This window comes from Ursus maritimus, unplaced genomic scaffold (genome assembly GCF_017311325.1).
Source record: "Ursus maritimus isolate PB19 unplaced genomic scaffold, ASM1731132v1 scaffold_19, whole genome shotgun sequence".
Taxonomy (NCBI): Eukaryota; Metazoa; Chordata; class Mammalia; order Carnivora; family Ursidae; genus Ursus; species Ursus maritimus.
In genome coordinates, this window is record NW_024424341.1 from 46,221,780 (window position 1) to 46,234,044 (window position 12,265).

At 52.9% G+C, this 12,265-nt stretch overlaps 1 protein-coding gene across 4 annotated transcripts; it reads right to left on the reverse strand.

Moving 5' to 3' along the window:
• Positions 1-3,150: 3,150 nt before the first annotated feature.
• LOC103680273 (leukocyte immunoglobulin-like receptor subfamily A member 6) lies at positions 3,151-8,228 on the reverse strand. Of its 4 annotated transcripts, none has more exons than XM_040633845.1 (7): positions 7,791-8,227; positions 7,533-7,568; positions 7,083-7,364; positions 6,633-6,932; positions 6,127-6,408; positions 5,524-5,823; positions 3,151-3,489 (listed from the first exon to the last, which is right to left on the reverse strand). In XM_040633845.1, the coding sequence occupies exons 1-7, from the start codon at positions 7,837-7,839 to the stop codon at positions 3,320-3,322; spliced, it is 1,419 nt and encodes a 472-aa protein (XP_040489779.1). In that variant the 5' UTR covers positions 7,840-8,227; the 3' UTR covers positions 3,151-3,319. The 4 variants fall into 4 exon arrangements, with proteins under 4 accessions (XP_040489779.1, XP_040489782.1, XP_040489780.1 ...); XM_040633846.1 differs by lacking the exon at positions 3,151-3,489 and adding an exon at positions 3,497-3,811 and having other exon boundaries at positions 7,791-8,228; XM_040633849.1 differs by lacking the exon at positions 3,151-3,489 and adding an exon at positions 3,837-5,336 and having other exon boundaries at positions 7,791-8,228.
• Positions 8,229-12,265: the final 4,037 nt, after the last annotated feature.

Sequence of the window (12,265 nt, forward strand, 5' to 3'; positions counted from 1 at the left end):
GAGAGAAGTGGGGAGATGGTGGTCAAAGACTACCACTTCCGGTTATAAGATGGGTACGTTCTGGACATGTAACGCACCGTGTCGTGACTACAGTTAATACTACTGTACTAAATCCTAGAAAGTTGCTTAGAGAATAGATCTTTGACGTTCTCCCCCCACACACAAAAAAATGGTAATTATATAATGTGAGGGAGGCGTTAAAGACATGGCAGTAATCACCTTGCGGTATCTACCAGTCCACACCTGTACACCTGAAATTCACACAGGGTTTATAAGGTGTGTTTTCACTCCACTGCGCCTCCCGTCCGCCCGCCAGACCCGCGTCCTCAAGCTCAAGTGAGTCTGTTGTAGGCTGCGTAATGGTGGATGTTGCTTTTTATCCATTCAGGGACCCCGTGTGTTCTGATAATCCGTTTACATTGGTCACTTCCACCTCACGTGGGATGGAGCAAGCCTCGGTTTTCCCTAGACCCTGAGTATCAACCAAAGTTGTTCTTGCATTGAAAGTGGTTATTGATATGTGCAGACTTGCTATTGCCATTTGATCAGCTGTTTTCTGGCTGTTTTCTAGTTTCTTTGTTCCTTTCTGACTCTCATGATGGGGTAACAGGGTCAGAGACCAGGATGTCATATGCAAGGACTTTCGATGCAGAAATTCTACAGGAAAGCAGAGCCACGTCTTCCTCATGCACTTTCTCCAGTTCCCCGTCATTGGGGACCAGGATGAGGCCAGGCACCCAACTTACAGGATCTGAGCCGAAGTGACCGTATCCTAGCCTCTGTCTCAGAACAGAGGATCGCAGTCTGCTCTTCCCTCAGCTCTCCCGGCCACACTGACTCCGTTTCTGTCGGTGCTGCTAAAACCCCACAGGGTCCCGGGTTGTGCGCCCCATAACCGCTCTCCCAGTCCTCTGTCCCACAGCTGGCAAGTCCCTGCCCTTTGTGCTTCTAAAACCATCAGCCGCCCCCGGCTCACACGCGCGCCCCCGAGCTCCAGGTCTCAGTCTGGGGGGCCGCCCTAAAGACCCTTCCCGCTGCTACCGGTCTGCGCCACCGCCCGCTCCCCAGCACGGGAGGCTTCTGCCTTCCCGGAGGAAGTTCACAGAGGCTCCCTCCCCGTTCCGCGTATCTTCTCATATCTGCCCGCAGACTCTCAGCTCCCCGCTTCCTACCTTGAGACCCGGCGCCGGAGATGTTCGTAGAGATCCAGACGTATGTCTCAGGCTGATTTCGCGGGTGTTCAGATGGTCTGGTAGATTTCCAGCTCGAGGCAGGGGACCGGCTGAAATAGGGTCCCCTACTCCTCCGCCGTCTTGCCTCCCCGCCCCTACTTATAGGACCTGAAACCACGACCTGTGGGATCCCCAGAGTATTGCCTAATGGGGTGGAACCCTAACTCTGAAGTAGCCCACACGTCGTTAGTGATGACCTCCGTCCCAGTTCGGATTCATGGGGAAGGACAGGACGCGGTCCGAAACTCACACGAACCTATTTTGAATCCTTTTTTTTTTTTTTTTAAGATTTTATTTATTTGGCAGAGATAGAGACAGCCAGCGAGAGAGGGAACACAAGCAGGGGGAGTGGGAGAGGAAGAAGCAGGCTCATAGTGGAGGAGCCTGATGTGGGGCTCGATCCCAAAACGCCGGGATCACTTAACCGCTGTGCCACCCAGGCGCCCCCTATTTTGAATCCTTAATCGCATACCCTATGATCTTTAAGTGTTTGTTGAGAAGAGCAACTTCTCACCTGGGCCATGGCTCATTGTTTGATCAGACTCAGGTGAGGGCGAACAGGTAGATGGGGAACATGTTTGAGGGGACCTCAACGCCAACACGTGAAGCATTTGCTATGTTCGTTCAAGAACAACTTTGGTTGATACTCAGGGTCTAGGGAAAACCGAGGCTTGCTCCATCCCACGCGAGGTGGAAGTGACCAGAACCTTGAAAACAGGACACACACGCACACCGGTGGGTCTTATCAGTGGGTGTGGGGCATTTGGCTCCTAGGAGCGTGGGAGAGATGACGTAATCATTACTTCCTCATTCTGCATTCAGCGAATTCACACAGGCCCCTTCAAGTTGGCCACGTAGGGAGTATTTTTACCAAAGAAATCAGTAAGTGCCTGAAGTCAGGACTTTTGCAAAAATGGTATTTTCTTAAAGCCAGTTTACTCGCACAGCATGTGGCTCTCACTTCACACACCGGTGTGTGTGATGAGGTTGTGGGATCTTGGTGAGGGTCAGTGGGGTGCAGTCCGGAGCCGACAACCAAGAAAGAATTCTTGAGGCATCTTTGATGCAAAATTGGTGGTTTATGAAAGCTCGGGGACAGGAGCCGTGGGCAGAAAGAGCTGCTACCCCGGGTTGTGAGGGGTGGCTGATTATATACTAGGGGGTTGGGGGAGGTGAGGAAAGAGGGAGTTGAGAAAATACTTTCATACGTTAAAGAAGATTCACAGGATACCGGAGGCCTTGCCATTGTCAGGTTAAGGTTGTTCTTCCCTCCAGCAAGGCATTAACAAGAAGATAGTCGGGAACTTCCTAGAGGCTGCAGATTATAAGGACATTTAACTGTATCTACATTTCCTTCTGGAAGCTGGGTTATTGATAGAAATGCTTCGTTCTTGTAAACTGCTAAAACATTTGTAAACTGAGGGAGACTCAAGTCTTGCAGGATTGTGGTCTCCATAGGTTCACTATTTCTTTGTCCTTTAGGGCGGCCAGGAGTGCCTGAGGAATGTCACGTACATCCCGTGGGGGGGGGGTGTTTGTGGGGTGTCAGTTTCTGCTTTGTCCTCAGCTTGCCTTCTGTTCCCTCATCCTGTTCATTCCAAGTGATGATACTTCTGGAGAAACTAGATCATTTATCATGTGATGAAAAGGGAATGTCTTGTGGGTCCAGATTCTCTTTTACAGAATGATTTTCCATGTCTTTTCCCCAAACCGGACTTGGTTACATCCATCTATTCAGTATTTAAAACAGAATCTGTGTTCTGAGCTGAAGACTACACACACCAGGGAACAGAGAACCAAGGATCCCATGAAGGTGGACCCAAAGCTACCACGGGGGATGTAACCTCATGTCATAGGGTTGAGGAAAGAAGGAAGCCAGTCCAGAAAACGTCAAGGAAAAGCCAGGAAGGAGACGTGCTGGGGAGTGAAATGACCACAGTTTGATTGTAGAAGAGCCACTACAGCACCCAAACCCATGCACCCAAACCATGTTAATACCCAGAATATTCTCAGCAGAATGTTTCCTCAGCGTATGCCCAGATTTTCTTCCAGAAACTCTCTGTATCATCAATTTCGTTTTCAAAGTTCTACCTCACCGAAAAGTCCGTCTTCTGTCTCTTACGTCTGTGTCCTGCCTGTATCTTGGGGTCTTCTCTGTGCCGAGCTTGAAAGAGCAGCACCCCGAGAACCACGAGGATTAAGGCAGACATCCCCAACCGGATGAGATTCTCCACTGTGTAATCTTGGCTGCTCGAGGCTAGAGATTGTGGACAAAGAGATTGTGGCGGTCAGAGCATATTGAAACGACCATGTCCGTCCTCCTGCGTTTATCGACGGAATGTGTCCCTGGGAGCCCATCACAGAACTCAGAATTTCTCCTTATTCATCCACCCTGGAGGCTGACCTGTTATGTAATTATCTGAGGGTATCAGCTACACCTGAGAGGTAAAAACAGAGCCTGTGGTTGAGGAGACGTAGAAATGTTGAAGTAATCTCTTTTCTCGTCTCCAGGGAGTCCCTGAAACTAGCTAATGCCATCTCCATCCCTGAGGTGAGCGTCTCCGGCATGCACCTTGTACCTGATTAGGAGGCAAAAATAAACACGTGAGCCTTCATTTTGTCCTGAGATTCAGGAACGTGGAGGGGTGAAAGGCAGGGTCTCCCTTTTCTTTCCTGCTCATCAGCCAGCTGCTTTTGTCCCTGACTTGGGATTATATTTCCACAGCACTTTCCATCTTTATCCATCCAGGTTTTGTTTGTTTTTGAGATTTTATTTATTTATTTGACAGAGAGAGAGACAGCGAGAGAGGGAACACAAGCAAGGGGAGCGGGAGAGGGAGAAGCAGGCTTCCCGCCGAGCAGGGAACCCGATGCGGGGCTCGATCCCAGGACCCTGGGATCATGACCTGAGCTGAAGGCAGATGCTTAACAACTGAACTTAATAAAAAAATACATGATGGATTATATACCACACATCAGGCATTTTTCTCCGGGCAAGGATTCCCGTAATTCACATCGCTTCTAATGATTCACTCAATTTGTTGTCTAGATATGCAGACAGATAATAGGCAACCAAGCAAAAAACAAAAAAAACCAAACATCCGATCAAAGATAGAGGAAAAAACTCTGATGGGCACATGGACAAGACAGAGATCTATAGATATGAGACAGGAATATCAAGAAATACCAGGTAACACCAGGATTGGGGGAGGGAACGCTAAACATAAGTTCTTATGGAAGATGTTCTGGAGGTTGACCTGACCCAGCTGACAGCCTGGTGCTCATGGAAACTGGGCAGAAATCCAGCCTTTCTTTCCTTTCCATAATGCCAAGAGTTACTGGTGGAGATGGGACACGTTCAGAGTAGAGAAGTCCCAAGAAAGAGGAATTCCTGAAACATCTTCCAGAGAATTCACTGTACCAAATTTCCGATCTGATTTCGTCTTTTGAAATCCAGGATAGGATTCAACCTTTGATAACTGGGAGAATCAAGTCTCCGATATGAATAGAATTTTGTCAATGTCTCCCTCAAGAGTGGCTGGTCGAGCTCGGCTCGACCTATGACTTCCAGGGATTCCCCAGCCTCCTGACCTGAACATGAGAGGCACCCTTTACCGTGCTCTACACGTCATGGGCCTGATTCCATACGTGCCACAATAGCCTTACTTTCTAGAGATCAGCCCAAGGACAGAGACGGAGTTAACTCTTTTCTCTGCACCTCAGCTGGGCTTCTTCGTGCTTTTCCTCTCCCACGGACACACAGGGAGCCCGCGAGAGCTCAGTGCTGCTGGATACATGATGTCCCTCCCTTCATGGCCCTCTCCTGGCCCCAGGACCTGTGGGAACATGTGTATATATACGAGGGGCAGAGGATCAGCAAATTTCAGCCCAGGTCTGGGAAGACTGTCTCCTCTAAGCTAAAAGGACTCTCTTCCCAGGGGACAGGAAAATTTGTGCATGGGGTGAGGGCCTGAAGACTTGAAATGCTGCTTGGAAGAAGAAGGAGGCTGTGGGGCTGAGATGGCTCTTCATGCTTCCCCTCGAAGTTCGTTCTTTACAATCTTCATCTCCTCCCTGCACAGACTTGGCCCTGCCTCTGTCCCTCTGGGTGGGGTAAGACACGGAGATGGTAAGGGACTCTCTGGTTTTTCCATCCCCCACAGAGAGGGGTCACCCAGTGGCTGAGCTCCATGCTGTTCCCTCCTTCCCAGCCCAGCCCAGCGCTCTCCAGGGACAGTGCCATGGCCCAAGGGTCTGGGCACTCAATGGACATGGGGTGTGGGCCCCTCACCTGAGACCAGGAGCTTCAGGGGGTCACTGGGGTGTGACAACAGGTAGGGGGAGTCGCTGCGTGAGCCGTAGCACCTGTAGGTCCCCTCGTGGTCTGAGGTCACAGGACTCAGGGTGAAGCTGACCTGATGAGGTATGGCTGGGTCCTGCAGACGAAGGACCTGGGGAGGAGCGAGGGACCCCTCCTTGGACAGGTGGAAGGTATCAAACCAGATCTCAGAGCGACACTGCAGGGTCACCTTCTCTCCCCAGGACACTGAAGGCCCCGGCTGGGCTGAGAGGGACGGTTTCTCATACATTCCTGGGGAGAGGAAGGTTGAAACATGGAGAGAGCCACCCCCTCCCTACACGCCCTTGATCCTGGACCTGGGGAACACTGTCCTCTTTCCAGAGACTCTGTGTGGGACCCCCTCTCAGCACCTCTTGTCTGAGTGGTGTCCTTTGTCTCCATGGCCCTCACTGTTCCTTTCTCAGTCCCTGTCTCTAGACCACATCCCCACCTCAGCCTGTGCTCCTGCCCCTCTCCCTGGACCCCATCACCCAGGGGCAACCCTGGTCCCGGGCCCTGAGCAGACAGTCAGGACACGGGGCAGGGGCTCCCCACCTGTGATCAGGATGTCCAGAGGGGCGCTGGGTGCCGACCATGTGGAGGAGAGATTGTGTCCGCCGTAGCATCTGTACCGGCCCCCGTGGGTGTGGCTCACAGGGCCCAGGGGGAAACTGGGGCTGGGTTGCCCATCCAGACGCTGGGGAGCTCTGAGCTCCTCGTCCTTGGTCAGAGCAAATCTGCCAAAGCCAGTCTCTGAGCGACACTGGAGGGTCAGGCTGTCTCCAGACTGCACCAGGGAGCCCGGTTGGGCCGAGAGGGAGGGCTCCCTGTAGACACCTGGTCAGAAAGGGACAGTGGGACTGGGGACACACACCGCACATTGGCCCAGGGCCTGCAGTGAGGCTCTCATGGGTCCCTCCCAAGGCCCCCCACCTGTGGGTCTGGCCCCAGGAGGACCGTGTCCCCCACGCCCATCAACCCCAGGGCTCCACTGGGCATATGGCTTAGGTCAGTCATCTGGGCCCAGGAGGTAGGTGGGGAGGGGGAAGGGGCCCCCTCACCTGTGACCTGAAGGTGCAGAGGGTCACTGGGCTGTGACCACGAATGTGGGTATGACTGGGGAGAAGTGTAGCATCTGTAGGTCCCCGCATGGGAGGTGTTCACAGGGCCCACAGGGAAGAGTGCATGGTACGTCTCAGGATGGGACGTGAATTCCAGTTGTTGGGGCGCATCAGCTCCCCCCTCCTTCAGCAGATGGAATGACTGCCATGCCTCCTGTGAGCTACAGGAGAGGGACACGGTGCCTCCCAAGGCCACCACAGGGCCTGGGTTGGCTGAGAGAGAAGGTGCACCATACGCTCCTGAGGGAGAAGGGGGGAGCTGTGTTACAGGGGCCATCACTCCAGGTACCCCATGTACTGTGGACTGTGAGCGAGGGGTCCCCTGAGGCCACACTCCATTCCCTTCTGCCTGGAGGAGGGACTCGGGGAGGGGCCGGCTTCTGCCCTTACCTGTCACCACCAGAGGCAGGAAGTCACTCCTCTGTGACCAGCTGTTCCTGCTGTGATACGCACACTGGTATCGCCCTGCAGTGTGTGAGCTCATGGATGCAAAGGGGAAACCGGCCTTGTTGCTGGAATCCGGTGAGGTCTCCCAGAAGGGCTCAGAGACCCTCTCTTTATACAGATAGTAGCCGTCAGCCCGCAGAGACGCCTGACACCAGATGGTCACAGGCCTCCCCTGAGTGACTATGTGGCCAGGATCAGCCCAGATGGAGGGTTTGGGGAGGGTCCCTGGAAGGGAATCCCACGGAGAGTTATAAGGGTGCCCTTCTCCCCTCAGTTTCCCACCTGTCACCCCAAAGCCCCTCCCACACTGGTCACCATCAGCCCTGACCCTCTGTGCCCTCCAGCTGCCCAGGGGGTTGTTGGGCGGAAGCAGGAGGTCTGGGGAGGACTCACCCGCGAGTGCCTGGTCCCACAGGCCCCGACACAGCCCTGGAAGAGAGTTCCTGTGAGTGCGTCCCCCACCCACACGTAGCTGCTCCAGGCCTGGTCTGGGCCCTTGGGCGCTGGGTCCCATCTGGGGCTGAGCGCACTCCCCCCCTCGCCAGAATTTCTGCCCCCACTGATCTTCCCCAGTCCTGAGGTCTCCCAGGGACCAGGACCTGGGGCAGGGGGGAAGACGACCCCATCCCTCCTCTTTTCCAGAACGCTCACCGAGGCAGAGAAGGGCAGTGAGGGTCGGGGTCCTGGCGCTGCCCTCCATGGTCCCCAGCGGTGCAGATAGCTTATAACGTCCTCAGAGTGTGCTGGACGGACAGATGCACGGGGTGTGGTACGGCCCAGGCCCCGTGTTCCTGGTCACGGGTCCCGGATGGATGGCCTCATAGGAAGGGGAACAGCCCCTCCAGGGCCTCGCTCTGCTGTCCCTGAAGGGTGGCCCGAGAGCAGCAGGTCCTGGGGCCGTTCAAACCAGACGTGAGTCTCCCCAAACCTCACTGTCTCTGCCTCCTCCCCACCAAGCCCAAGTCCAGAGAACAGCGCTGGTCCCCGCGCATGAGGTGGGGGGAGGTAGGGCAGGGCCTGGGAGCCAGCCCAATTTCAGTTCTACTTCTGCCCCTGCCTCTCCCAGACGCTGTGTGACCTGCGCTGAGACACTTCCCTTTCCTGAACTTCTGTAAATGCAAATTTTCTTCCTTCCTTCCACAATGCTGGCAACCAACCCATGTGTAGTGAGGAGTGACCACATCCAGTCATGGCGCCAGGCACGCTGGGGATTCACTGGTGAGGCGACAGCCTCGTGCCTTCCCTGGACGCGTGGGGCTGTGATTAGTGACAACAGACAATACAAACCCTTGACAAAGGGAACTTTGGCCATGGTTTTGATAACCCGTAGAGAAGGAGAGAAACCAAGGACAGGTGGACATCTAGCAAGCTTAGTCACGGGATTGTGGGGGCATTCTGGGATGGAGAGCCCCATGCAAGATGGTGCGAGCACAAGCGTGCCTATAGGTGTCATCCTCGCCCAGGATGGTGAACTCACCTGGAACTGCGACCTCAGGGAGGGGGGGACCGGCCCCCATACAGGCTCTGGATGCCCTGCATGTGTTCCTGGATTTTACCTCCCGGAAGCAGGAAAATCGTCAGCAGGATAGCGCGTGAACAGAGAGCTGTTGGGAGGAGATCAGCGCTCTGCAGGCCGCGTTCCGTAGGAGATGGTGTGGATACTCAGCGGTGTAACACTCTGCCCTTCGGCTGAGCGCTGCCTGATAAGCCAATCAGCATTCTAAGTGGTGTTTGTGCTTTCTTGCGAGCGCTCCCAGAATCCCAGTAACACAAACACATTCCCAGTTGGTAGGAAGAGCCAGCAGTAGTTCTGTTTTGTTTTCGTGGCCTAGGAGATTTGGAAGGAGTCTGCTCTGTTGAGATTGTCCCCGCCAGCACATGCCAGGGAGACACACATGTAGTTACAACTCCGCTTGTGTGTGTGTCTGGAGAGGGAGGTGGTGAACTGGGATGAGCTTGCTGGTGGGGAGGAGCGGGCCCCGCTGGGGCTGGAGAGGGTTGCTCAGCTTGATCGTCACCAGGTGGAACGGCGGGTGTAGAGATTGGGTGTGACTGGAGTAAGGTGGAGACAGGTGGGCCGGTTTTGTGCAGGGGAGGGACAGTGACCGGTAGGTTTGCGGCCATGAGAGCAAGACAGTTCCTCAAGGAGTGAGAGCCTGGAGGAGAAGAAAGAGGGGGGAGGCTGATGGTGGTTCCAACAGGATGTCTCCAGTCTTCCATTGATCCCGACTGCGGTGTTCGTGGGTTCATGGAAAGAGGGCTCAGGGGCAGAGCTGTGTGACGACGTCATTGTGTGTGGTGCGGAAGGGAGCGATGAATGGAGAGCTCTCCATGCCCTGCCTTGTTTGACTGGAGGACCCAGTGGGGCTATCCCAGATGGGTGACCCCAGAGAAGGATGGGGAACGTGTTTATAAGACCGTTAACTGACTCACAGAGGGAATCACCATCTGGCTCTGGGCCTCGGTTGTGATTTGTTTCCCTCACACACTTGCTCTCTCTGACTTCTGTTTCTGTGACAGCAGCACCTTCTCTCCAGCAAAACCTGAGTCGTTGCTGTCTCCCCACTGCCTCTTGTCCCCCAGGCATTAGGTCTTCTAGATTCTGCCTCCATGCTTCATGCAAATCACTAGCTGGACACAGTCAATGCTTGTTAATCCATCGTCGGTTGGTGGACATTTGATTGTCATCACTTTTTGTCTCTTGTGAGTTCTTCTATGAACATACTTGCATAAGTGTCTGCTCAATTACCTGGATGCGATTCTTTTTCTTGTCTGTTTTTCATTGTGGTAATAAGAGCGCTTAACATGAGATCTACCCTCTTTACAGATTTCTGTGTCAGGACCCTCTTGTTCGCTCTAGGCATGGAGTTGTATGGGGATCTCTAGAACTGTCTATCTTGCAGAACTACAACTTATGTCTAGAAGTGGAATTTCTTGGTGACATGGTACTTCTGGGTTCAAGTTTTTAAGGATCTGCCATCTTTCAATTTCATGTAACTTACACCCTACACGTAAGGCATTAGGTCTCTGCGCTCCTGCCCCCTCCCACGATTGATAGTACACAGTAACCGTTTACATCTCATCTCGAGTCCTGAAGCTTCAGTATTGTGATTTCACTGAAACTGGGCCAAGAGAAATATAAATAATCACTCCACATAAAATGCAAGGAAACCTGGGTGCACTTTGGGGCTATCAGAGTGGCATTAATGCATCCAATGTTGACTTGGAATGTTTTGTGACATCAGTTCTGCACATTCCTCCCTATCGGGCATCTCACAGTGGCACCTTGAAGTTGCCTATGAAGGAAGGAGATACACCAGAGATACTGGCCAATGCCACGAACCAGCATTTTGCACACAGGTTTCTTGGAGGCAGCACAGACCAGGCCATCTAGTGGAAGGGAAGGGCTGGTGGATGCACAGAGAGTGTTGGGGCATCTCATGGATTTATCTCTTTCAGGCTGCATCTTTTTATGCCAATTTATGATTCATTAAAACAGCCCGTATTGTCAGATGAGATGGAGACCCATTCATGTACCACAAGGTGTATGGTGATTAGAAAGGAGAAAAATGTGTTACCTGAAACTGTACCAGAGCATGGCAGTTTATGGAGATGTGGACTGAAGTCTGCCATGTGGGTATAAGCTGGTTGGGGAAAGACGGGAGCCAGTGAGGACACTCAACAATGGTTGGGAAGGAGAGTCCGCAGTTTAATGGCAGAAGAGGGGGAGCCTGGGTGGCTCAGATGGGGTGCCTGAGTGGCTCAGTCATTAAACGTCTGCCTTCCGTTCAAGGCGTGGTCCCAGAGTCCTGAGATCGAGCCCCACATCAGGCTCCTCTGCTATGAGCCTGCTTCTTCCTCTCCCACTCCCCCTGCTTGTGTTCCCTCTCCCGCTGGCTGTCTCTCTCTCTGTGTCAAATAAATAAATAAAATCTTTAAAAAAAATAATAATGGCAGAAGAGGACATACATCGTCCCTGCACGTGAGCCATGGCTCCTTCTCCTCACAATGCCCTTCTGACAGTTGACGCAGCACATGCCCCACATGCTCTTCCAGAACTTCCTGGGCACACAAGATGTATTCCCCAGGCTCTGCTCTTCAGATCATTGCATTGTTCTCTCTTGTGTTTACCTCCTGGCCGCATCTTGGGCTCTTCTCCTATCGTACCGAGGCTTAAAGAAAATTCTGACGACGACAACGACAACGGCAACCATGCTCAAGATGAGAATCACCACTCCGGGACCTTGGGTGCGGGAGGCTAGGAGTTGAGGATAGAGAGGTCACAGAGGTCAGGGCACACAAAAATCACCCAGGATCCTGGATGTCCACCCAGGGCCCCCGCCTCCCCTCGACAGCACTTAACCCTCCAAGCCGTCCCCATAACGGGACTTTACCCTGCTCTCCAGTGTTAGCGTCTGCCTTGTTTTGTGATGGGCTCATGGTGTCAGCCGCGTCTGAGAACCATAAAACTATGCGGGGAAATGAGGTGCTGACGGGACCCAAACCTGTCCCCTGGGCTGTGTGTTCTTGTACCTCCCCCGTTTCTCGTGATGTAACTACTACGGTGTCCCTAATGGCCCTGTCTTTGCTATAGAAGGGTCAACTCTGTTCTCACTGGATTCTTTCTGTCTCCTTGTGTTTTATGAATTGAGACTTCGCTTCTGAGTCCCATTGCAGCAGAGTCTTCCTGTGTCCCCCAGCTCAGAAATTCAGTGTGAAAAGTCATCTCTCAATGTAGAAATACTTGAGCTATTCAATTTCTGTGTTCATTCTGAGCACGTAAGCTATCTACTGCAGATGGGAGAACTTGTATTTTTCAACAATTCAGGACCCAGTGTTCATGGATGAGGCGTAGGTCATAAATATATTGGAGATATATATTCATATATGTATGAATATAGAGAGAGAGTGAGAGAATTCAATGCATACGACATAGGTGTGTTAGTTATTTGAACTAACCTGGGTAGGACATCACCACCACCACCATCATCATCATCACTGTCTTCCTCATCTCTCTCTCTCTCTCTCTCACTCTCTCGCTCGCTCGCTCTGTCAGTCACAAAGAACTCCGAAAACTGCCAGCAAATTTCAAGGAAGAACACCAGTCGGGGCGCCTGGGTGGCACA

Coding starts and splice junctions, on each gene's coding strand:
- LOC103680273 (XM_040633845.1), bottom strand. CDS start 7,839: ATGGAGGGCAGCGCCAGGACCCCGACCCTCACTGCCCTTCTCTGCCTC. Junction 6,933..7,082: donor CCTGCCTCTGGTGGTGACAG/GTAAGGGCAGAA, acceptor CTTCTCCCTCAG/GAGCGTATGGTGCACCTTCT. Junction 3,490..5,523: donor CCTGAAGCTCCTGGTCTCAG/GTGAGGGGCCCA, acceptor CACAATCTCTAG/CCTCGAGCAGCCAAGATTAC.